The sequence below is a fragment of the Vicugna pacos genome, chromosome 3 (genome assembly GCF_048564905.1).
Source record: "Vicugna pacos chromosome 3, VicPac4, whole genome shotgun sequence".
Classification (NCBI taxonomy): Eukaryota; Metazoa; Chordata; class Mammalia; order Artiodactyla; family Camelidae; genus Vicugna; species Vicugna pacos.
The window spans coordinates 91,581,025-91,608,109 of NC_132989.1; the positions used below are offsets into that span (position 1 = coordinate 91,581,025).

General features: G+C 36.3%; 1 protein-coding gene across 1 annotated transcript in view; it reads left to right on the plus strand.

Moving 5' to 3' along the window:
* The window catches only part of OXCT1 (3-oxoacid CoA-transferase 1), a 120,825-nt gene that overhangs the window by 55,601 nt on the left and 38,139 nt on the right, over positions 1-27,085 (plus strand). The window contains exons 10-13 of the mRNA XM_006207690.4: positions 1,924-2,018; positions 5,723-5,771; positions 11,274-11,346; positions 11,955-12,030. Of these exons, the coding sequence (XP_006207752.1) occupies positions 1,924-2,018; positions 5,723-5,771; positions 11,274-11,346; positions 11,955-12,030 (293 nt within the window). The remainder of the gene's footprint in view (positions 1-1,923; positions 2,019-5,722; positions 5,772-11,273; positions 11,347-11,954; positions 12,031-27,085) is intronic.

Genomic DNA, 27,085 nt, shown 5'->3' on the forward strand with positions numbered 1-27,085 from the left:
TGAATGATTCAGATTCTTTTAGATGCTTTGTCAATAAAGAGATTGGATAGAGATAATTTAATGCAGTTAATATTTGGATTTTGAATGTGTTTAAATAACAGGGAGTCTTTTCACTATTTTGCTAATTCTCAAGACATCAACCCTTGAACTATATAATACAAATAATACATATAAATTCAAATAGTGCATGATAAAATAAATATTTGTTGAATGGTGAATACAGTAAAGCCATACTTAAAGCCCTCGGACAGGAGGTGCTAGAAGCATGATGTGTTTCTGCATTCTCTGAGCTTCCTCTGGTCCATGAATGTCATCTCTCAGACTGATCTTGATTGGGAGAACTCTTCTTTTTGTATTTTCTTTTCACCTCCACCACCTTGTTTTTCTTCATCTTTCAGTTTATACATTGTGTTGTGGTGGGAGTTCACATAGGGGAAGAGAGTATAATAGTGCCTCCTCTTCCAACCCCAGTGTCAGCAAGATACAGACTCAGCCAAGTTGACTTAGCAGGCGGAAGCTCACCTCTGTGTTTTCTTCTTACTTCCAGTCAATTGGTCTACCACTGATATTTTAATATGGGCTATATGATACCACTAATTTTAGATAATTGTGACTTTTAGGTATGCTTTATTCACTGTCATTATATTGCCTATGAAAAATATGTGTAAGTCAATTCGTAGAAATGGTCCTTCCATATCACCTACTCTTTTTCAACCCAAAGTACATAGATCTTTTTCTCTCTGGTATTTGACTCACTAAAACATACTAAAGAACTGAGAAAACTATAGAATATGTTGCCAGCGTTGATGTATAAAGCTTGTAATTTGGGTTGCCCTTACTTGAAATTACCTTCTTATAATGGAGTTAATATCTCAGTGTGTTCCTTGAATCGCTGAAAGGAATGAAGGACAGATAACTCTATACTAGATTTTGATTCAGTGAGAGGTGGACCAAGGAGCTATCAACACAGCTTCATAGACTTACTACGTTCACAAGAGGTGACCTGGTTCACTGAGTTGCCCCATCAGCCGCTATGGTCTATAATATGGCAGCACATAAGAACTTAATCTTTTCTGGCCTTGATTCACAAAGAACTCCCTGTTCCTCGAATCTCATCAGAGTGCCATCTTTCTTTGCATCAATTCCGGCAGGGTCTGTGGTGTGCAGTGATAGTGGACTGCATGGACAGCAGTTCTGGGCAGTGTCAGTATTTCTGATCTGGTCAGTCTGCTTGTGTTAAGAGGCAAGATTGCATCCACACCACTGCATGCAAATCATACCCTATTTTGATTATGGAAGATTTAACACACTCGGTCAGCTCTTTGATGCTGTAGCACAGCTTCGTTTTATATGGTCTCAGTCGTATTCACTGAAACTTAAGCATCCCCAACTTCCCCTTTACGTCTTAGAGAAAATGTCGTTACCAGGGGATGTTATCACAGTGATCCAAAGGAGTCTCTACTTCTTAGGCAGACAAGTTGATGCTGTCAGAAATCTTTTTTTAAAATTCAGAAATGGTAGCTGTTTTTAGAATATTGAATCATCTTTATTTTCAGTTGGAGTTTTGAATAGTGGAAAATGCTTTAAAACAAAGGTCGGGCCATACTGTATCTGTCATCAGTCATAGTAAGTCATAATACAGTCCAAATTTGCTAAATATGTCTTACAATAAAAATGATCTCTTGGCTAGTCTTCTGAAGCCATTACTTTAGTGTCTTTATGGGAAAACCTATGATTAATTGAGATTTTCTTTTTGAAAAAATTACAAAATAGTGCTTAGAGGGTGGTGAGAGAATCTATTCAGTGATTGCATTCAGAGTAAGTGCCTTTAAAGAAGGCTTCTGTTCAGATTTATAATGTAGAAGGTTTATGGCATAATCTCTCCACCTTCTATATGCTGGACCTTAACATCTTTTTTTCCAGCGAATTTGGGCATAGGGATCCCGCTTCTGGCCAGCAACTTTATCAGCCCAAATATGACTGTCCATCTGCAAAGTGAAAATGGAGTCCTGGGTTTGGTAAGATAGAAATTTATGTTTTATTTATCTAGTCTTTTTTTTAGGGTGTGTGTGTGTGTGTGTGTGTGTGTGTGTATAATTGTAGTTGATTTACAGTGTTATATTCATTTCTTGCATACAGCATAGTGATTCAGTGATCCAGCCTACCATCCGGTTTTTAAATGTTGTAGAATTGGAATACAGCCACATCTATGTTTAGGTACTATGGATCCAATAAGAGCACCATAGTTGTGACACAACAGCATGGTTTACAGACAACAAAATGTTTGATATCTGCACCTTTACAAAAAAGTTTTCTGATATCTCATATAGTATCACATTTTCAATACATATCTGAATTACTATAAAATTCGGGGCATAAAGCATACTGGAAAGTTAATTTTCTAATCAAATATGAAGCATTGGTGACACAGTATTGCTCTTAATTGGAAGAGTAAAACTGGAGCTAATGGAGAGTCAGTAGGTTTACACTCACATAAGGGAAATATAAGTGATAAGAGACTGTGTTGCTGTTTGATTAAGAAATAAAATATTATTTGTTAAAATATTTTGATGACATTGACATTGAAGGTATAACTGAGGCTTAGAAAAACTCACTCATTTTACTTGACATGCTTTTGTAAGTGGAATTAGCAATGTACCCCTACGAGGCTACAGGGGTCGATACAGGAAAACTGTATCATAACAAGTCCTGGGGTCAAACCTCTCAGACAGTTTTAACTGTCCTTCCATTAATTCATTATCCTGTCCCACTCCCATGTCCTCCTGGTAATAGTGAGGATGCTATGTAAAGAAACATGTCTGTACATTCTCCAAATAAGTCATCATGATTTTGAATCTGTTACTTACATCGTAAACCCTTTAGGGAGCTTTATTGTTGTTAAAAAGAAAAATAAACATGCAAAAGCATGCACAGCCTGTTTATATAGGTTTGTTTCTTGAGTTCAGAAAAAAAAAATCTAACTACAGGAAATTCCAAATTTTACGTATCTCCAATAGAAACTTAACATCACACGTCACCAAGCCACACAATTGTGGACATTCCTCAACACCGAGCTTGTTTCTATCCTGGAAATTCCTCCTTTTATTTCATCCACTCAATTGCTATTTGCCATCTGTAGATACATAACACAGTCTTTTAATTAATTAATGATTCTGCTCAAATATCACCTTATCATGCGGATATTTCCTGAACACACTGTTTAAATTAGGGCAGTCTGTCACTCTATCACTGTACACGTATAACTTTATTGTACTTTTAACCGCTATATTTTATTAATTACTGAATTACCCTTATAGAATGTAAGCTACTTAAAGGCAGAGCATTGATTTTGTTTCCTGCTGTATCATCAGTGATGTCATTTCTTACTGATTAGTGCAAAGATTATTTATCTAGTCTTGATGGGAAAAGAGATATTTCATAGAGTGAAATCTTCTTATAACTGAGAGCTGTTAGCTTAAAGTTCCCTATCTTATTTTTCTTTCTTTTTATCCTCATAATAAAATATTTAACTTTTTCCATAAAATGGTGGTAATTGTGAGCACGTTGTGTTGTATTTTATGGAGGAGATGGTAGTTTCCTGACTGTGTGAGTTTTCCAACTGCTCCTCCTTTGTCAGTGTGTCCCTTCATTGCCCCTATTGCACCTGCTTCAGAGACCTCACACCAGCCTGTTTAGGTAGCTATTTTTAACCTTTGTGTGATTGAACTAGATAATAAAGATAATTAACAATTCTACATTAAATAAAAATAGTAGGGCTCGGCACGAAAAACTGAAGAGTAACGTTTCTACTTTAGGACAGGGACATTTATCGACAGTTGATTAATTCAAAGTTCTCATCTGTTTCTCATTTTGAGGCCATGATGTTCAAAGGGGTAGAATTTTCCCCTCCTCAAGATTAAGCTTCCAGAGCCAGTCTGAAAAGGCTACAAACTGTATGAATCTAATCAAATGACATTCTGGAAAGGCACAGCTACAGAAACAATAAAAATTATGGTTTCCAGGGGTTTGGAGAGAGGGAGGGAGGGAGAAATGAATAGATGGAGCATAAGGGATTTTTAGGGCAATGAAATTATTCTGTATGATACTATAGTGGTGGCTACATGTCCTTATGCATCTGTCAAAACCCATAGAATGTACAACATCAAGAGTGAACCCTATTGTAAACTGTGGACTTTGGCTGATGTCCATGTTGGTTCCTCAGTTGTACCAAACATGCCACACTGATGAGGGATGTTGAGGATAGGGAAGTATATATTTGTGGGTGGGGAGGGCTATGTACGAACTCTCTGTATGCTGCTCAGTTCTTCTATGAACCTGAAACTGCTCTAAAAAAAAAAGTCTATTAATAAAACAAAAAGATTAAGCCTCCAGATGAGCTCAACATTCTCATAGAATTTGTCCATTCTTTTTATTCAATATTATAATAAAATTAAGAAGTACTTCTGCTTCCTGGATAATATTTTTAACTTACTTATTAACAATGGCAGAGATTCCTTATAGTTTGGAATGTATAGTATTCTTAATCTTTCATTGTTTCTCAGTAGAGCTTAATTGTTATTGCAGTACAAATTGTACATATGGAAAATGTATATCCAGTATTTAAAATACCAATAATGATCATGAGCATGTAGTTGATACCAATTGGTTGAGGCAATCATTGTGATCTTTGAAAAAGATATTTATTTTATATTTTCTTTTCTTTCTTTCTTTTTTTTTTTTTTAATGGAGGTACTGGGGTTTGAACCCAGGAACTCGTGCATGCTAAGCATGTGCTCTACTACTGAGCCATACTCACCCCTCCTTTTTGAAAAACAAAAAAATGATATGAGTCTGCATAAAAGCAGATTCATATTGCAAAGACTCACGTTTTTAAGGTATCTTAGAGATTATCTAGAGTGACCAATTCCCTCATCTTGAAGACACGGGAAATAAGTCGATGTGAATTACCCCATGGTTACTGTTTAAAGGAAAATTTACATAGGTCTAAAATATTAGTTGCCACTTCAATTTATTGAAAGAGTAAATTCTGGTTTCTCTTTTTGAAAGTACATTAAGATTTCACAGCCAGTATCTTCTCATTCTTGGCTCTATCTTAAGCCTTTTTCTTTTTACTTTTCCATTTCCTCCCTTTCTGCTTAATACATGTTGTGAAACTACTCATCCCATCCAAGTAATTAGAGATGGTTTATAAAAATACATAGAAAAATAAAAAAACAAAAACTTAGAACTTACTGAGAATTACCAGGCAAAGGGAAATAAGGGTATCAAAACTTAGATGTAGTGAGAGTAAAGTTAGAACTCCAAACTGTGCCTCACCAGACCCTTCTAGCCAAATAAGGCAGCCATTTAGTTTGTATTCATCGATACCACCAGGAAGATTTGTGAATAACATCGGCTGCATGAAGGGTACTAATTAATTACTCTTTTTACTCACCTGTATTTATGATAGTTTAACATTTCTTTCAAAGTTTGGTAGTTTTTAGAAAATATTTTTTATTTACCTAATCACAGCTATTAGTATAGAAATGAATCAATCTGAGAAAAAGCCATGAAAACATCGGGATTCTATTTAAAAGTTTCATCTCAAGTCTTTGGGTGATCATGTCCTAGGGTTTTTAATGCAGTGATTTATATTACAGCTTGAGTGTGTCACTCAGTGGGAAACTTCTCTTCCTAATTGAACATGTGCTTTATTTGACAGGGTCCATACCCATTACAAAATGAAGTTGATGCAGATCTAATCAATGCAGGTAAACTCATTCGTTACATGTCTTTCCAGCATTTTCCTTTGCTGTTAGTTTAGATATCTGCCAAACAATAGCACGGAGTCAGGCTTGATTCTTTGTCTTTGCCTGGAAAGTGCTCCACTGTACTCTTCGTGGAGGACGCGAGAGAAGCCTTCCTAGAACCCTCTTTGTCTGCCTTGCTCATCAGAGGTCTCCCCTCACTTAGGGCAGGCTGAAATAAAGGAGAAATTGCAGGAGGGGCTACATATGATGGCAAGAGCTTTGGTGGGTCCATCAGTCATTGTCCTGACTGTGCAGGGAGAATGCTCTCAGGTAAGGTAAAGAGGAGAATTAAAGGAAGGGACGATTTACAAGGGTGTGGACGGGACTGAGGGAAACTGGGAGGATGCTGAAGCACCACAGGGAGTTATCACCCCACGGCCTTAAGGGGCAGCTGTGGGAGAGGGCCAGCTTACAGGAACCAGGGCCTTTGTAGAGGAACACAGCCATCTTGCAGAAACCTGGGTGAGGGTGAGGGCGGAGGTCTCCTGTGATGGTTCTCCTGCTTGTGCCTCCCATTGGCCCATCCCAGGTTGAGATTGGTCTGCCTTTTCATGATGAGAAGGTGGGGAGTGGAGTGGATCCATGGTGGCCAAAACCAAGATCTGGTGCACTGGGGTTCTTGTTGTGGCTGATAGTCACTGTCCTCCAGTCATCATCAGAGTTAGGAAAGCATCCCTCAAAGATTCAGGGTGCTTAAGGATGTACGACCTGGTGAGGTGAGTAATACGTACAGAGTTTCTTTGAATTGGGGATTCTAGCCTGTCTTCTCCTTTGTTCCTACGTTCATATACTTTGCCTTTTATTATTAGCCTTTTCTTTGTCTGGGACATAGAGTCACGTGTAGCGGCAGCCTAGGAAAGGGAAAACAGTCAGACCTTTGGCCATCGTCACTGCCCATGCTTGAGGCAACAACCCTGCCACTGAGTTGGGGCAAAAGATTGGCCTTAGAATGGGGCTGCCTATAGGAAGGTAATTTTTATATTCCAGCATGATTTTCTTTACCCTTCTTCTACTGCTATTCACTCTACCCCCACAAAAGTATTATTCATGTTCAAAAATAGTATGTGTAAATTTCAGAAGAGAAGCAATGTGAGCTGAACATAAAGGCCAGCTGCCAAGTAGAATTGATGTTTGATACTTAGAATTTTTGGAAGTAAAACAGCTTCTGGTTGAGTAGTTGAATTAGTTAACACAACTCAACTCTGAAAGGCCCACTGTGATAAAGCAATGACATTTAACCAAGGCTGTAATTTAATTGTACTGTACCCTTTAGCAATAGCTCATTGATCTGTGAAAATATTTGCTGCTTGGTTTAATTAATTTATGATGTTAGTGAGTTATTTGCAAAATGAATAACTTCATTTTCCAGATTTCAGGCTTGAGCTCATAAAACCCACTTTCCTTGGAAAAGTACTTAATCTTTTCAATGACATCATCGGACAGTAGGCGTTTCTGATTCCACTGAGCTTGAAAGTAGCTCAATCCAAATGAAGCCACCAGTTTTATATTTTGACTTCTAAAATACGAAGCATAATCTTAAACTACTTTGTAAAAGAAGAATTCATTGCTTTTGAGAAGCCAAGCTGCAAATCAGTTTAATAATATTCTAACTCTTTCGTGAAAGTCCTCTTTGGGATTTTTGATACTTTCGACTTTGGTGCTAAGTTAGGGAGGAGATACTTGGCGCTTGAGAACCAGAAGATAAATTGGGGTTTCCTCAACTCCCTCAGTTTGGAAATTACCTGGAAGATCAGCCCATTGTTTGTGTTAATTTGAAAAGATTTTCATAGAAATCCCCTGGAACAAATACAAAGAGTTGTTTCTGGGCATAATCAGTGTGTTAAAATTTTAAAATAATGATACAACTGTTTCTAAGGATCCTTTTTCCTAAATAATACTCTCATGTGGTTATGTAAAAATAAATCACCTCTTGTCTGGCACTCTGTGATTTACAGTGTACTTTTTCACGTGTATTATATCATTAGACCATCAAGTGAAAACTTGTACAGACTGGGAAACTGAGGCACAGGAAAGTGTGCTCAAGATCGTGTTGCTATGGACTGGACTCACACGGTCTCCTCTTCCTAGCGCCTGGCCTTTTCCTCTGTACTTTGAGCTATATCCGCTAATAACCTGAGTTTTATAAAGGTGCAGAAGGCAGTGTTAGAACATTTCAGATGTCCTGGGAAGATTTACAGTATCCCAATGCAATTGTGGAATTTCTAGTAAATCTCATGTTAGCTTTTATATTAATGTGCATTTTTCATTCTTTCCTATTTCTTAATATTGTTTTCTTACTTTAATATAAAAATAGTCTTTTAAATGGCTTACCTTTGATTAAAACTACTTTAGAAAGAACCACTACATTTATCTCATAGCTTTTAAATATTCCAGGTTCCTGACACATGCCTCTAGAGCACTGATTCTCAGTGGAAAAGAGGGTGATTTCACTCCCCTGGGGACGTTTGACAATGTCTGGAGACATTTTTGATTGCCAGCGTTACTGGCATTTAGTGGGAAGAGGCCAGGGATGCTATTAAATATCCTACAGTAACCAGAACAGCTCCCCTTAAAAAATTATCCAGCCCCAAATGTGAACAGTGTCTGCTCTAGAGGTCTATGGGCCACATTTGAAGAATCACAGGCTTGTAGACTAAATTATAAATGGTACAGCATTTAAGATCTATCTGATGGTTGCAACAGGCCTTTCCAGATTTATCTCTGGCTATGCCTACCCAGCCTCCTGGGTCCATACTGAACTGCTGGATCTGTTCTGATCATGGCTTATGCTTTCATTCCTCCATGATTTTGCTCTTCCGGGGCCTTCATTTCTGTCCCTTCCTTTTTCCTTCCCATCTCTTTATTGGTAATGTCTTACTGAAATGCATCATACCTATCCTTCAAGTCCCAGTTGAAGTCTCCAAAGTCTCCAAACCCTTCTGTGACTTAGAAGTGTCCCTCCTTCAAACCCATAACACATCTGTGTCTCATAAGCACACCACATCTTGCCTTGTAATTATTTGTGTATATTCGTCTCTCTTGCTAGGTATTATGTTCCTTTTGCTTAAGGCAGTGGTTCTCAAAGTGTGGTCCCAGAGCCACACATCAGCATCCCCATCACTGGGGATTGTTAGAGATGGAAATTCTCAGGCCCTGCCACTTGCCTACTGAGCTCTGAGAGTTGAGCTCAGTAATCTACTTTTTTATTAGCCCTCCATGTGATTCTGATGGGTGTTAAACTTTGAGAACCATTCATTTAGGGCATCTGCATTTTATGGGTAACACTGTTCAAGGCACGTAGTAGACATTTACTTGACATTGAGTGAATGAAATATGTTCAGTCATGAGCCAACTACTCAGTAACTAGTAATTCTGTTGCCCAAATATGAGAGGATCTACACATATACAGAGCAAAATTGAAACAGACAGGAATCAATTAGGAATAGCCAAATAAGAAAGCCCCTTTTCTTCAAGATATTAATCATATTATGGATCACAGTTATTTCTTGACTAAATTTGGACATTGTATTTGAAAAGCATGGATTCAACTTTAGGATGACTATTTTTGTTGAGATTTTTGGATATTAAAAATGCTGAAAATTAACTTTGCTTCCAAAGAATGTGTTTATAAAATGCGAGAATGTATTAAGCAAGGGGCTGACAGCAACTTTATTTTGTAAGAGTTGTTTTCTGGACTCTTTAATAAAACCATCCTTCATAAATCACATGGGGAGAGCTGAGGCTGTCTGCATTGATCTCAAAGTTTCCTATAAAGTGGTAAATAACGCCTTCTACATACTGTCTGCTGGTGGAGACGGCCCTTTGGAAGTCATTGTGATTTATCACATAAAGAGCAAAGAACTGAGATTTTTGTTTCTCTGCATTTTCAGCCTGCAAGTTCTTCTGCAATGCTTCTCCACCTCACAGAACTGATGAGGAATGGCATTTACTGGACGTGGAAGTTGTGTTAGGATAAGGTTTAGTTTTATTATGCTTGTCCTGAAACCTGGAGTTCACAGGCTGGTGTATAATCCCGCCATATAAGCCAGTCACCTGCCCCTGTAGCATTTATCCCTAAAGGGGCGGTGGCATTGTCTTTTTTACAAGTAGGTTTGGGGTGAGGAATAATAACAATGACAATAATAAGAGCTAATGTTTACGGAGTCGTTTTCTCTTGCACATACTAGAGTAAGGGCATTAGTGCATTGCTTCATTTAATCCTCCGAATCTTAAGTGCTATCTAAAAGCCTACCCCTACTAAACACACCAGAAAGTATTTTCCAAAGCTTTTCAGCTTTATGGTACTTTAAGAGATGGGAAAATACTTCCTTTGTTTAGAATCAAACTTTTTTGGGCAATAAACAATTCAACATGACATAAAGAGCTCAAATGGAGAGGGATATTGGTGGAGAAGTTAGCTCTCAGTCAAGACTTGAGAAATTGAGGGACCAGCTGTTGTTCCACAACCAGGCAAGACCAGATCGCTCTTGTCCTGTTGTGTCCAACAGCTTTTCTCTGTTCCAGTCTTGGGATCACTTTTCTTCCGCCTCTTTTTGTCTCCCTGTTAAATTGGTTGGGGTAAGTCTCACACCATTGACCTTTGGCAAAGGGGCTTGTGAGCACTTTGCTGTTGAGACCAGGAGCTTCTCCTAGGCTCCTGAAACCCCTGAACAGACAGGAAGTGGATCACAAGAAGAAAGCAGCTCAAGTATGAGTCAGGTGATATTATTGGTTGTGTGGGGACTGGATGACCTTGAAAAACTTCTCCAGCTCTGAACTTTTAACATGAGATTAAAGTTTTGGGGAGAAGGCTTTCCTACAGGACCTTCTGTGGTTTTAATAAAAACTTACAGGAGCAAGAGGAAAGATGAGGCAGAGAGAGATTGAAAGAAGAGACTCAGGCCCAGTGTGTTATGGAATTAGGTGAGACCTCTCTTTCTAGATTATTTGTTGATTTTTAAGAAACATCTGAGGAACACCTCCTGTGTCATTCCCTTCAAAGTTGTAGTTCTTCATGCCTATCCCACAGTGTCTTTGCTCCAGTGACTTACAGCCGCATTGAATTCTGACACGTGCATCCTGGGAACGAGCTCCTTTCCTCCTCACTCCTGTTAGCATTTAGCAGAGACTTGTGAAGGGAATGGGTCTGGTGGGAGGCAGAAATGGCCATGTAATAACAGGTAATAGTGAGGTGCATTGTCTGTAGAGAATTTCAAAACAGTAATAAAATTAAAAGTTGGTCTGCTTTTTATGATCACCATGCAAGGGCAGATCTGAACAGTGTTACGACAAATGGTTCTCTTTGCAGGTGGACAGTTCTCAGTGTCTCCCCTGTTGCTGCTGCATTTTGGTTAAGGGAGACTGAGTTCTATAGGAAAGAGAAGGTATAGATCTTAGAAATCTAATAGCCTTTTCTTTTCTTTTCCCCCCCTTTCTCGTGTGTGTGTGTGTGTGTGTATTTAGGCAAGGAAACAGTTACTGTTCTTCCAGGAGCCTCTTATTTCTCCAGCGATGAGTCATTTGCGATGATTAGAGGGTATGTAATAATGGACCCCTCATGTTGCACGCGGTATGGAATGAGCTGAGTCATCCCTTGGGTCTGCTAGCAGGGCTCTGAAACATAACCACATCTCCAGCCAGAAAATGATCATGGGCTTGTTTGGCTGCACCAAGATGTGAAATTATTCACATTAAATGTTGGGAGTTGGAACATCCAGCCCACTATTATTAAAAGAACCCTCAAAATGATATATGTATCTGTGCGCCAACTAAACTGAAGGAAACATTTTTAAGGCTCTTTCTGAGCATCCTAACATTTTCTACAAACTGTGTTTTCATTTTCTAGCTAGTGTTTGCCTTCAAATTGAGCCACATTCTCCCTCACTGAAGGAAACAAACTCACTGTGTACACCTGTTTTTAATTTGTTTTTGGAGACAATACAGGTTGTAATTTTTTTAAAAAGAACTCTTAACGGTTATTTCTCTACATTAGCTTGAGCCAGTCTATTTGGAAATCAGGTGTTGGGTGGAGGGGAGCAACTGTATTTTGGGGGCTATAGAATTATTTTAATTGCTGGCAATTTCAAGCAAACAGGACATAAAGCTTGTGACGTTTGCTTTATATTTCTTCTTTGTCTTTTTCAGGGGTCATGTCAATCTAACAATGCTAGGCGCAATGCAGGTTTCCAAATATGGTGACCTAGCTAACTGGATGATACCTGTAAGTGGTCATGTTTTCTTCTGAATTTTGCATGGATCAGAATAATTATTTTTGAAATATTAATAAAAATCTTGTCAAATTGCTATGAGTGCAGATATAATTGTGACAGAAACAAATAATTTGGGAGGTGAGAATAGCTCAGTGATAGATTTCATGCTTAGCATGCATGAGGTCATTACCATGCATGGAGACATTACCACCTTTTAAAATTATGTATATATTTTATATATATAATGTGTTTCTTATTTCAATCAAATTCTAATAAAGCAACTGCTGAAAAATATTCAGCTTTGCCAGTGTACTTAGTTGAGACTAAAAGTAGGCAAGATAAGGGCCAAAGCATAATTTTCCATAGAGGAATAGGGAACTAAGAGATGAGAAAAAATAATGGGTTAATCATACCCTGATAAAAGTAAGAAATACAAACAATTACTATAACTGTTTTTATAACTAGAAGGAACAATTAGCAAGTTCATTAATTTTATGTTCATTCTATTATTTTCTTACAGTGATTAAAATGCTCTCTTGATCAGTCATGTGACCCCATAAGTAATTAATCACACTGTCTTCTCTAATGGAATACGTAACCTGTGACGTTACACACGCTTGTACAACGCAGACAGTTTTCATTTGCTAATGACCCAAATCAAGGAAGAAGCTTCTCAGAATTAGCTTCGGAAAAAGGACCGTTATCAGTTGATTTGTGAATGTGCTTCTTTATGTTCCCAATCGGCGCTTTCTGATGTGTGTGTGGAAACAACAATGAATGCATGGCCGTGATTATGAGCTCATTTTGGCTGGTAGCTCAGGTTACTCTTTTATGTGTGTGTTTAAAGATTTCTGTATGTTTCTCTGTGGCGTCAGCTAAAAGGAATTTAAGTCACTGTTGCTGGTGTTCTATAACTAGAGTTTTTTGTTGCTGTTGTTCTTGTTGTTGTTTTTAGTTTCTTAGATTTTTCTCTACACATTTTTTGAGGAAGGTGGATTAATATAGTGGATAACAATGTTACAGATTGTGTTAGTTTAGCTTGTTTGATCTATGAGCTCCCAAAACATTATTTTAAAGTTTCAATTACTCCTAAAGCCCTGGTTCTCAAACTTGGTTGCATATTGGAATCACCTGCAAGTTTTAAAAAAATGGTGATGCCTTGGTCCCACCCTTAGAGTTTCCAATTTAGTTAATCTGGGGTATAGCCTGGGAACTGGGCATTTTAAACGCAATCGCAGTGATTACAATATGTAACCAAGTTTGAGTGTATTAAAGAGTGATCATCAATCGTATTTAAAATGTAAGAGGAAAAATATCATTGACTGATTACTAGTAAGAACGCCTAGCAAATTATGGACTATATGGTTCTTTTAGTTTAAAAATGTTCATCATCCTAAATCAGCCATAGTTATAAGAGTTGGAAGCTTTTGGAGGCTTCCAAAATATCAGAGGATACTGAGCTTTGTACAGTAAGTCAAATTGATTGATGCTTTATGGGAATACTTACTTGTGTAGAAAGTCAGAATGTATTTCTCTTTTCAAATTTTGTAAAAAGGTTATAAATAAATAAATAAAAACCTAATTACCACCCCACCCCCAAATTTAGAAAAAAGCTATAGGGGGTAGTAGAAGAAACATAGAAAAGCAAGCCCTGGGCTTTAGCTCTGACTCTACCAGTAATCAGGGTGTAACCTTGAACTTGTCACTTAAGCTCTTCGGGTTAAAGCGTCCTCATCTATAAAATGAGGATTTGAGACTAGATAATTTCAGGGGTCCAGTCTGACTTTCACATCTTAGCAGTTAAGAGCAAAGGCCCTACAGTGAGACAGATCTGGGTTGAAATCCAATTTTTGTTATTTACTAGCCATGTAACTTGAGGCAGTTGGTTACTCTTCCTCATCTGTAAAATGGGGATGATGTAATAGTACCTACTTCATAGGACTGTATAAAGGAACAAATGATACAGTGCATAAAAGTACATGTCACAGAGCTTGACATAAAGTATATGCTAGATAAATGGGTTGTTATTATTTGGTAAGTTAAGAAGTTGGGGATGCCTGATAGAGAAGGGAATAAGGTCGTTTCCTATGAACAAAAACAAGTGAGTTTTAAATGGAGTTTCTTTCTCTGGACTATTAGTGAGTTTTGAAATCAGTTTTCACAGTGGTTTTTTCGGTATGGAGCAGAAACATGGTCAACATGCCTTTGCCTTCAGGGAACTTGGGCATCTTTAACAAGTTAGTATATGATTTGTTGTTATTATGGTTTAGCACGCAGTGAGGCTGGGAACTATGCATTCAATAGTTGTTATTTGTAGGAAGGATTTTTCCACCATGCACCACAGTTTTATGTATCCTATGGAGATTCCTGTGAATGATTAAAACATCAGTGTTTATTACTTTATAGTTTTCTTAATACAATTTGGAGCTCATGAGTTTCCAAAGGACTGGATCTTGCGGGGCAGCGATAGAGAACTCTGGAGTTCTGAAGGAACATGGAGAAGAATTAAGCATAGAAAGTGTTCTTGTGTCTGGTTCCACTCTTTTGGTCATGGAAGTTGGTAGTGTCATTTCTGAATGAGCGTTTCTTTTGTTCTTTTAGTAACTGATAATCACTTCTTGGATTCTTCATCTGTGATGCACTGTGTATGCTTTGATTCCATTGGATGCAGGATAACTTAGAGTCAAGACCATGAGCTCTAGTTTGGAAGAGAGCTGATTTGAATTTCAGCTCTACCCCCTTACAAATTACAGAATCTGGAGTACTTTTTTTGTTCAGATTAAGTGAGAAGAAAATGGAAAGTGAACACTAAAAGCACTCCATAGTTAGTGGCTATTTTTATCTTTTTCAGTGCGCTATTGCTTAATTAATGAGGGAATATTTGCCTTAAAATGCACTGGAATAAGTAAGGCTATATTTTACAGTAACTTGTACAACCTGCTTGTCCTAAGTTCATATTCACGTACCAAATTTGAGGACACATTTCTTCTTCTTTTTTTCTTCATTTTATTTTTCTTTTGTTTTTATTGGTTAAGATGCAGCCTAGCCTCCTTATGTGGTTTTAGTGAGCAGTCTGTTTCTGCCCCAAAGATTTATGTTGATTTATAAAATTTAGATATATTTTTATTGCAAGATCTGGCAGTGAAGGAGCTGAAAAGTTCAGCTTCATTATATCATTTTTCACTTACTTTTATCTTTTTGCTGAGTTTAATAATCTTTCGATGGTTGTAAAGCCTTGAGTTTCTCTGCATCATGGCAACCCCATCAATCATTACGATGTCAAAGTATACTAAACTTTTAAGGCAGGCAAATTGTGCAGATGCTTTTTGTCTTACCGTTTAATACCTTCTTAGTATGCAGTATTGGTTCCATTTTTGCAGATTTTTAAAAATTCCGCCCTGAGCATCCAAAGAGAGAAAATGGGACAAAACAGTGGGTGGCTCCTTTGAGTTCCCTGATCATCGTGGTGATGGTAAAGCCCCAGGCAAGCTAGGGAAATGGGGAAAGATGTGTGATCTGTTGACTCTCCACCCAGAACTCCGCTGGCTTTCCTAACGCCTATTTTTGGGAAACAGCTGCCATAGATGATTGACTTGTGAAGGGAAGTAGATGTGTATGAGCAGCTATGGGAGCTGGTTATTAAAGCCATGCAACAGCTGCCCGCAGATAGGGTTGCTTTGTCCCAGCGACACAACAGCCGAGGACCTGCTCCTTCTACGCGGGGAGAATTGAAATAAGGGATTCTTCAGTCAAAGGAGAATAAGATGCTTAGGTGTTTATTTTTCCCTCACATTTTTTTCATTTATTGTGCATTTTAGAAGATAAAATACAAATCAATATCATACTCATATATGTTACATGTATGTGTACATAAAATTGATTTCATCTTCCAGATATGATGTCTCTTTTAAATCAACTACATCTCTAATCTTCCTACATATACAGCTGGGGGGGTGGGGGTTGTGTTCAAGATTTAATCTAGTGATTTGTTGCATCAATTATAGTCCAAATATTAAATCTGTAGATACAGATGTAACAATATAAAAAAATTTTGATATAGATAAAGATGCAAACATACAAATATAAATGTGGTTTTAACATATTGGTGTCTTGTCCTCAAGGCTTGGGTAATTATAAACCATGGGTAAAGAAAAAGGACAGGTGGAAAATATGTATGTGATGATATGATACTTGTACAACTATTCAGTAGATCTTTCTCTGTCAGTGTAATGTAGTGGAAGGTACACAGAACTTTGGAATTAGATATACCTATCCTTAAATACTGTTCTGTTATTTATCAGTGCTGTGGCAAATGATTTCACCTTAGTATACTCATTTGTAAAATTATAATATTTAATTCATATGTTTGCTCTGGGAATTAAGTTAGCTCATTCATTCAATAAATATTTATTAGGCACGTATGAAGTGTCACGGACTGTTCTAGCCTTTTGAAGGTTCAGCAATTAACAAAACAGACAAAATTCTCTGCATCTATAGAGCTCATGTTCTAGCAGGGGCCGGCAAATATGGCCCATGTGCCAAGTCTGGCCCAGTGCTTATTTTGTTTTGTTTTTTGCCTCAAAAAGTGACATTTATTCAAAGAAAAAAAATGACAGATATCCATCCTTTGGTTCCCTTCCCTCCCCACTCCTGTTGCCCAGTGCCTGTTTTTGTAAATAAAGTTTTATTGGAACATAACTGCATCCACTCATTTATATATTACCTGTGGCTGCTTTTGTGTTGTAACAACTGAGTTAAGTAGTTGCAACAGAGACTGTATGGCCTGCCAAGGCTAAAATAATTACCATTTCGCCCTTTATAGAAAAGTTTGCCAATTCTGGAAAACTTTGAAACATTTCGATCATTGATTTAAAACCTTCTTTTCTAAAAAAAAAAGCATATAATGCTATAAATTTCTCTCTAAGCACTGTATTAGTGACATCTCACAAATTTTTATATATTTTGTTTCATAATCACTCTCTTCAAAATATTTTCTAGTATCCCTTGTATTTTTTTCTCCATATCCTGTTAGTTATTTAGAAGTGTGTCATTAAATTTCCAAACATTTGGTGATTTTCCACAAAACTAATTAACACAATGTTAATTTCTAGTTTAATTCTCTTGAAGTCAGAGGACATACTTTGGTTTCTATCTTTTCAAGTCTGAGATGTATTTATAGCCTAGATAGAGTCTATCTTAGTGACTGTTCCAGCTACATTTGAAAAGAATGTGTGCTCTGCTCTTGTTGACTAGAGTGTTCTGTAACTGTCAGTTCAGGTAGGTAGACAGTGTTGTCTTCTGTGTCCTTTGTATCACTTACTGAGAGAGGAGACCCAAAATCTTCAGCTGTAATTGTGCGTTTGTCTATTTCTCTTTTCAGTTGTTGTATCAGTTTTTGCTTCATCTATTTAGAGCTCCATTACTAGTTACATCAGTAAACGTTTAAGTTTATGTTTTCTTAACAAATTGATTTTTTAAATCATATTTCTCTTTGTCTCTAGTAATATTTCTTATTCTGAAGTCTACTGTCTAATGTTAATATTGTCATTCTATATGTTATATCTCTTTTCATTCTTCTACCTGCAGCCTATTCATGTCTTTTATTTAAGTGAATTTTTGTAGTTATAAGTATATTGTAGGTTTTGCTCTTTTATCCAATCTTATAATCTCTGACCTTTAATTGGAGGTTTAGACCATTTACGTTTAATGTAAACATCAGCATGGTTGAGTTTAAATCTATCAGCACATGACTTTTTACCCCCATTTGCCCATCTTTTCTTTTTTTTTCCCCTTCTCTATTTTCTTTTGGGTTAGTTAAATATTTTTTATGATTCCATTTTACCCTCACTATTGACTTATTTTCTAATTTTTTTAGTGGCTCTTCTAGAGTTTACAATATATATCTTTTAGTTATCACAATCTACTTCAAGTTGTATCACTTTACATATAAGAATCATACAACTGTAAACTTATATCCTGTGTCCTTATCTTATTTGCTATTGTTAGTCATACATTTTATTCTGCATATGTTATAAACCCCATGATACTTTGTGATTATTCTTGCTCGAAATAGTCAGGTCTCTTTTAAAGAGATTGAAAATGAGAAAAAAAATTGTGTATTTTTATAATATAACTTATATATAAAATTGCTTATTTTGTCTATTTTTCCAATATATTTGCTCTTTCCTTCACTTTTCCTTTACATCGATTCAGATTGCCATCTTGGTATAAATCCCTAGCATTAGAATATTTTGGTCGGTTTTTTAGGATTTTTGAAACATACTGAATTGCTGTCCAAAGAATTATCCCAACTTACACGCACACTGTTTCCACTCTATTGCCAGCACTGGTATCAGCTTTTTTTCTGCTCTGTTATTCTAGTCTATTATTTTGCATTTCTTTAAAATCTGCCATCTGGGACCGTTAAGGAGCAGGCAGTACTTCACTCTTCTGGAGGGGCACTTAATCCTCTTCTTTTGTTCTGGAGGCCTTCCTTTTAGCTTTTAGTACTTACTGTCTCTTATCATGTATTGTTCCAGTGCTGCTCTCCTTGGTCATTTTAAAAAACAGCATTCATGGTGACTATTCTCTGTTAGTGAATATGTCTTAAGAGACCAGCTATAACAAGCAAGCGTGTGTGTGTGTGTTTGTATCTGGTAGGTTGAACAAGCTCTATATATGGGATGAAATCAAAACACAGCAATTTTTATCTCCTATGTTGCCTTTAACTTTATTCAGCTAGGGAAGCTTTGCCTCTGCATGATGTGTTAGCTCATTCTCAGATACTAAGCTTTTAATTCACAAACTTAGTCTTGATTTTAGAATTAAAGGATCCACCCCAAACAAGTGAACGGGGCTTCAGTGTGCATTCACAAGCATGACATCTCCTTTCACTGCTGTTTCCCAGCTACAGGCAGGACAGGCTGCCGCACTTGGGGAAGGTTGCTTAGTGTTGTTTTGTGTTTTCTCACCACTCACCTCCACCAACTCAGTTTGACACTCAGTAGGGTCAAAATTCGGGAGAATGGGAAGATGAGAAAATAGGGCAGAAAAGTTCTCACATAGCTGGTGGTTGGTAATGCTATGAGCTGCCTCCATGCTCTCTGGTCCTTTCAGATGTTTGAAGCTGATTCCTCTGTGTGTGTGTATGTATGTAGCGTCTTTGGAGACCCCCTCCTGGACTCCTTCTTCAGTGTCTACCTTGTTGGATGATGGCTAGATGGCTTTCCTGTGGTCCACCTCACACATAGATTCCCACTAGTAAGGCCCCCTCTTCCTTCTACAGCATCCTGTTGAGAGAATATTAAAGCATCTTCAGGCTGGCTTTCTCCCACATGGCCCACATCTGGGAAGCACCCATACCTTTCTTGTCCCACCTTCAATAGTAGTGTAGTTACTTTCCCAGAGTGGCCACTTCAGCTTTCTCAGGTGGATGTCAGACACGCCATTCCCTAGCTGCTTCCTGGCTCTTCTTCTGAGGGTCGGATGCTCTCCTGTTGTCATCCAGGCTCTGTAAGATGTCAGTTGAGGGATAGCATACACTTGCCAGGGAGGAAGGGGTAGGATCACAGCCCACTTTTCTTCGAAGTCCTTCATAACAGGGTCCTCTGTGGCTCACACTGTACTCCTTGATCTTGCCAAGGGACCCAGAAATCTTAGAACTTGTTTTTGACCATTTTCTCTGAAAATTCTTTCTCTGAGCATCTGACTTACGTGCTGGTATCTCATAGCTGTCATATTTGAACACCAGTCAAAAGCAGGACAAAAAAATGTTCCAATCTAACATCCAGTTACTGCCGCTTTGGCTTGTCGGACTGTTTCCTTGCTGCCATTATTTCTCCTTTGTAAGTTCATTTTCAGCTAAGCCTCCGTACATGTAGGGCTGTCTTCTATCTGTGGTTCCTGTGCATCAAGGTGATCCCCCCAGCCTTTTCTGTTCCCAGTTGCCCTGGGCAGAAGAGAAGACCATGGAAGAACCTAGCCAAGTCCTATTCATTCTACCAGAAATAAAAACTGCACAGGCCTGATAGACAGACCTTTACTTCTCATGCCAATTAAAGTCACATTTAGTGCTTGCAGAATTTCTGAGAGCAAAGAATGATTTCTTTTTGTACTGCAATTTAACAAATGAACATACATTTTAAAAAAAGACAACCTAGTATTAGAGAAATTTATGAATTTTAGAGTGTTATTAGGTACATAAGCTGTTTGTTGCTCTTTACTTGGAAGCTATATTTGATTTTCCAAAAAAAAACTTAAATCTATGGCTATCTGGAAGACATTATGTTGAAAACTAACCCTTGGTTTTATTATTTACATCCAGTACTTTTCAGACTGAAAGTGTATTTATTGACTAACATACTGACATATTTTATAAGGGAAATTCCTCTTACATAGAGAAGCCTGTTGATGATTAAAAGCTATGATTAAGGTTTAAAAGCCACAGCTAAAGTATAAATCTAACATTTCTACAAGAAGGGAACTAGCGGCTCTTAAGCACATGCCATTGGAGATACTGCGCTATTTATTTGTGTATTTATTGTCATTTAATCCTTCTAACTTCATGAGTTAGCTATAACAAGCCCTGTTATTATAGACGAAGAGACTTAGGCCAAGAGAGTTAACTATTCAAGTTTACATACATAGCAAGTGAGGAAATGGGGATTTGATCACAGTATCCTTTGTTTTGCTGTTTTTGCATTCTGCCACAAGGTTCTTTTGGGGTGTATGTAACTAATGCCTTTCATGATGGAAGCAAAACTACCAGCAAAATAAATCTCTTCACAGCATTTCTGAAAACTTGATAAAGAAAGTATTGGTTGGGTTAATGTTTAATGCAACTAGAAGGATACATGCTTTTATGTACAATGCTAATTCAAGATGCGGGCTTTGGAAGGTGCTGGATTGACCGTTTGCATGTTCTTTCTTCTGCATCTTATCATATTTTTAAGCTCTCACTCATTCTGAAGTCTCCACTGCCTAATCACATATAATTAACATAAATCCCATGTATGAAATTTTTTGTTTACCCATTTTGTTTTTATAATCTACCAACTGAAGAGTTCTTTGGAAGAGTTCATGTCCTCTAGGACTTTTATAATTTTAGCTTTTAATATTTCTTGAGTGGGAAACACTGAAACATAACTGTAGATATATGGGAATCACTGTAAAGGGGAGTCCAAAAGAGGCTTTAAAAAAGATTAAAATTAAGATCAGAAAGAAACAATAGCAAATTCATTGGCAAGTCAGCTCACTCAGCCTAGATCCCCACCAGTGTTAATCTTTTAGGTAAGCAAAAGCACATGAGAATGTGGAACTATTCTTTCTGGAATATCTCAATTTTCAGTGATCTTAAAGAGATTTTGTCTTTTGATTGCTACCTGACTCTGTGTTTGCTTTGGAAAGGAAATATTTTCCTTCTTGCTGTGTTGCATATGATGTGTTTGTGAATACTCGCTTAGTTCTAAGAACTTTAACTGTTCGCTAGAACTCGGATGTCTTCAAACCAGAGACTGAAAGACCGAACGGTGAGCTAGACATCTGATTGATTCCAAGCCGTGGTGCTGCTTGACCTCCTGGCAGCTCTGTGAGAATTTGACCATATGCACTCCACCTTCTCTGGTGTTGAAAGGCAGGCTTCTATTCATGAAATGGGAGTTTGGTCTTTTTTATTAAAGTCAGTGTGTGTGTGTCTCTCTCTCTCTCTGGCCCTCCCTCCCTCCCCCGTTCTCTTTATGGAGAGAATGAGTTTGATATTTTCCGTTATTACCCTCTGGCTAATGTTGTATTTGTATTACTGCCCCAGCCCCTTCTCATTAAAAAGCCCACTTAAAAGAAGGGGCGGAAACACTAAAAATGATCCATGAGGTCTCCTAGAAACCCATTATTAGTAATTTCATAAATAATCGTGCTTCTGATACGACTTAGCAGGGAATGAAGCCAAAGGACTGAAGATAGTGTGACCCTGCAGCTAGAGGCTAAAGAATCTTGAAGAGTAAATTTTATTAAATGACTGAATTTAACATTTCCAGTTGGTGAAAGCTTTATTTCTTGCTTCTTTGGTTTAGAGACAATTTTTGATCAGCACTTCTATTATTAAAGAAGTTTTATTAGAGGAAATGTCAAATGTGTACAAAATTAGAATAGCAAAATGCATCTATTCAGCGTAGGCAGTTATGCATTCAGGGCCAGTCTTGTTTCATTTATACCCCTGTTCACCTTTCCCACCTCCCTGGATTATTTTAAGGCAAATACCACACATCGTATCAGTCTATTCATAAAATATTTTAGCATTACCTCTGAAAGATAAGGATTCCTTTTTAATCAACCACAATTCTGTTATTCTGTTAATGGTAAGAAATTAAGGATACAATTCCTTAATATCATCCACCCACACGGCACCCTCATTTTACTGATATTCAAAGAAATGAGGTGACTTGACCCAGGTGACAAAACTAATTAGTAGCTAAGCCAATACTGGAACTCATCACTCTTGTCTCCCACTCTTATAGGGACGCTACTTTTGCTATATGAAGAAGAGCTTACTTTTGAAATATAATATCCCATATAGAAAAAAAAACCCTCCATTTTTCTTCCGGCTACGCTTAGGGGCAGCTCTGTGTCTCTGTGAAGCCACTTAACCTTCTAGACATCAGCTCTTTATTTTTAAAATGAGATGAATGGGATAGGTTTTAGTTAAAAAAAATTATTAGGGCATTTTTCTTATTTGTTTTCTTTGTATTAGGTGTTGTATTAAGCACTTTTTTAGTTTTTATCAATTTTTTGAGCTAGATATTTCATTTCAGTTCCTAAATGTTCATTGCTAATATAAAGGAAAACAAACTATTGGTTATTGTATGTTTATCATGTCTATTACTTTCATTAAAATGTTTATTAGCTGTCATAATCCTTTTAGAATTCTGTTATTCTACACAATTCTTTTATCTGCAAATAATAAATTTTTCTTTTCTAAAATGCATGCCACTTGATTTATTTTCTTTACTTAACGTAACATTCAAAACCAATATTAGTAAGTGGTAGTGATTAAGGACTTTCTTGATTTCAGTGCAAATTCATTTAGAATTTTAACTTTTAGTTCTATGCTTGCTGTTTGTATTTCTAATAAATATCCGTTATACTGTTCTACAAGTTTCCTTTTGCTTATAGTGTTTAAACTTAATGGCTGTTGAATTTTATCTATTGTCTTTTTAATCTGTTGATTTAACCATACCATGCTTCACCTTTAATTTGTTAATGTCATTTTTAAAGAATTGATGGATTTTGAATCATTGCTACTCTGCTAATACAAATGATCAGTTTTTAACAATATGCAAGAAATTTTTTTTGCTTATTGGTCACTCAAATTTTGTGACCTTTCTTGTGGCAATTTTGTTAATATATATTTTGCTAGAAAGCATTCATTTCTTTTATATTTTCAAATTTATTTTTCCAAAACAACATGTAATATTTTTGCATAATTTCTTTAATATCTTTAAAAACTTGACTATACCTACTTTTTATTCCTAATTCTGTAGATGTTCATTTTCTCTCTTCTCTTTTAATCAGGCTTGGAATAAGTCTGTCTTATTAATTATTTTAAAATTAAGTTTAAGAAATACATAATTTATTAATTTTATCCTTTTTATTATTTATCCTCTGTTTTTTGTCATGCTAGTTACTAGATTTATAAATTGAATACTTAATTTTTAGTCTTTCTTTTTAATAATAAAAACATTTAGGGCTCTCCATTTTTTAGTATAATTTTAATTGTATACTATAAACTTTGATGTAAAGTTTGTATTTTTTTAACTTTTTTTATTGAGTTGTAGTCATTTTACAATGTTGTGTCAAAATCCAGTGTAGGGCACAATTTTTCAGTTATACGTGAACATACATATATTCATTGTCACATTGTTTTTTCACTGTGAGCTACCACCAGATCTTTTATATATTTCCCTGTCTATACAGTATAATCTTGTTTATCTGTTCTACATTTTGAAATCCCAGTCTGTCCCTTCCCATCCCCTGCCCCCTTGGCAACCACAAGTTTGTATTCCATGTCTATGAGTCTGTTTCTGTTTTGTATTTATGGCTTTTTTTTTTAGATTCCACATATGAGTGATCTCATCTGGTATTTTTCTTCCTCTTTCTGGCTTACTTCTCTTAGAATGACATTCTCCAGGAACATCCATGTTACTTAAAGTTTGTATTTTTAATTAATTTCTAGGTGGTTTGTAATTTCAGTTTTGATCTCATTTTTGATTTAATAATTTTTTAGAAGAAATTTTTTTTTCCTTCAGAGGTTTAGGGGAGTTATTAGTCATATTTTTGGAATTTATGAGGTTTTTTGGATGACCAAGTACATGATTCATTTTTCTAAATTTTACTTGGAAACAAGATAATTTTATATTAAATTTAGCTTATTGCTTGTTATGGTCAATTCCTTTATTTATTAGTCCTTAGGGACAGTTGAAAGCAAGTAAGAGTAGAATTTAAGACCTGAATTCTAGTTTTGGCTTTGCTACTAACAAATTGTGACCTTATACAAATTACTTTCTCTCCTTTGGTCTAATCTAGTGCTGTCCAAAAATCTTTCTGTGATGATGGAAATATTATGTATGTACTTTTCACAATGTGATGGCACTAGTAACATGTGGCTTTTGAGCACTTGAAATGCAGCTAGTATGAATGAATAACTGAGTTTTCAATTTTACTTAATTTGAATTTAGATAGCCCCATGTGTCTAGTCTACTTTACTGCACAGTGCAGATATAATCTATTAAAGTCTTTGGACTCAATAAATCCTAAGGGAACTCAACTCTAAAATTTTGTTTTAACCTTCAAGCTGTAGATTTCACATTTCTGAATATGCTGTGATATAGTGGGAAGCTTGAATACTTAGAAAAGTAAATAGTTGAGAGCTGGTAAACTTTCAATTTTTTCATACCCAGTTTAAGCTTCTAACAGTTATGAGACCTAAAATCATCTGCATTTAATAATTGACCCTTTGGGATTTAAAGGTTATGAAAACAGAAAGTTATACTGAGGGTTAACTTCTAAAAGTCAGCCCTAAGGTAAAAAATTACATTATTCAAATTACTCTTGGGTGTGTTTTATTTCTTTGTTAAAGGCTGGGAAACCCGTAAAATCTATCACATATTCTTTTCCCGTATGGCATTGAATCAAAAAGAAATCAAAACTGAAATTATAAATTACCTAGAAATTAATGCAAATAAGAACTTTATGTCAAAGCTTTTTGAAATACCATTAATTGAGAGCCATAAATGCTTTTATTATTTGCAGATATTGTGCATTGACCCTTCTGGCTTGCTTGCATTCTTCTCCAGTATAATGCATATGATGTGTCAGTGTTTTAGGACTTCATCATCTGATCATATTAGCACTGGGATGTGTATTGGTCAGATCTTTAGGATCAGTGCTAAATCAGATCCTGGTTATTGGTGTTAAGAACCAGACAGAGCAGTTGGCTTCCATTTGGGCAGGGGTGGAGGGGCGGTCATATGATAAGGCAACATGTATCTTTAAACCCTTGAGTTATCTTGGTAAATTTACATTATGAGAGGCATACGGGATTGAGACTGGGTGAATATCAGTTTTCCATCTCCCATCTTATCCTTTTTCTAGACCTTCACTGTCTAAATAGAATGCCAGGCAAAACCATTAGTATTTTACACTTAAGCTTTCTCTCTCCTTTCTTTTCCTTCCTCAGTGAGTATAATGAAATCTTCCTAAGTAAAAGGCAGATAGAATTTTTGAACTTTCTTATACCCAATAAATTCAGCATTGCCTGTGTTACCACTTAGTAACTCAAGAAGATCATTGGCGTATTTGTAATAATATTTTATTTACAGAGAATTGTTAGAGAATAAGATATTCCATTTACATAAATTTTTTCAGATTATCCAAATTTAGCTGTATAAATACCAATTTCTAAATATAATTTTGGATGGAAAACCAGATTACCAGTCTTGTTACAACTGTGCATAAAAAGAGTAAATATGTTTTGCACAGAAGCCTGACACAGAGTCCTTTGAGGGAGGCTCAAAAACTTTAATTTGAGTACATGAGATTTTGACATGTTTTAGCCTCTCATTATCTGTTTTGTATAGTTATAGATTGTAGTTACAGCCTTGAACATTAACAGTATCGGATAAGGGAATTTCTGATTGGTAAGTTGTTACTATGACTTGGGTCTTATCTTTTGTTTTTGGAACCACCATCTTCTGGTAGAGATCATGTACTTATTATCAGGTAATAAAGGGCCAAAGAAGTGCACATTAGAATGAATAAAAATTAGCATACCATATAAATAATCAGACTCTGAAAAGCTAATCCACAGACAATATAGAACTAGCTGCCTTAAAAAAACGCAACATTTTTCTTACTACCAGAATGTTATGAAAAGTAACTTATTACTCTGGCAGTTAGAAGCTTTATCAGCTAACATTTTCCATCCTGAATATGACTTCTGCTCATAATCATGTAATTTTTAGGCAATTTAATTTTCCTAAATCATGGCTTTCAGGTTGGTGAAAGATGTATGGTCTGTTTATAAGCACATTTGGAAAGTAATATAATTTTAGCCCTAAAGGATCTGCCTGTATTTTTAGAAGTTGTCTAAACTAAAACTACATAGGGCATCTCTAGGCTTGCTGTCTGCCTTTTAACTAGATTAATTAGCACCATCCAACAGATTAGGAACAATAAGAAAGAAAAATAGTGCAATAAGCCCAGCGTAATGGACATTTTAAAATAGGAAGCATCTTCTAGGGGGATTCAATTACCTCTTTCTGGAAGTTAGGGAAAGACTCCAAAATCTTTTTCTGACGTGTTCCTTAACTTCAGGTAATTTAACTTTTCTTTGCTGTCTTTTCTTTTTTGTCTAAAGGAAAGTTTGAATTTTATCTACTTACTTTCTGCAAATATTGCTTAGATAATCAGGAATTATCTTCATAAAGTTGTGTTTATTAAAAGGTACTCAGTACGGAAAAAGTAAGCCATAACAAGAAAAATGAAATAGCAGTAAAAAGTAGAAATGTTATATGT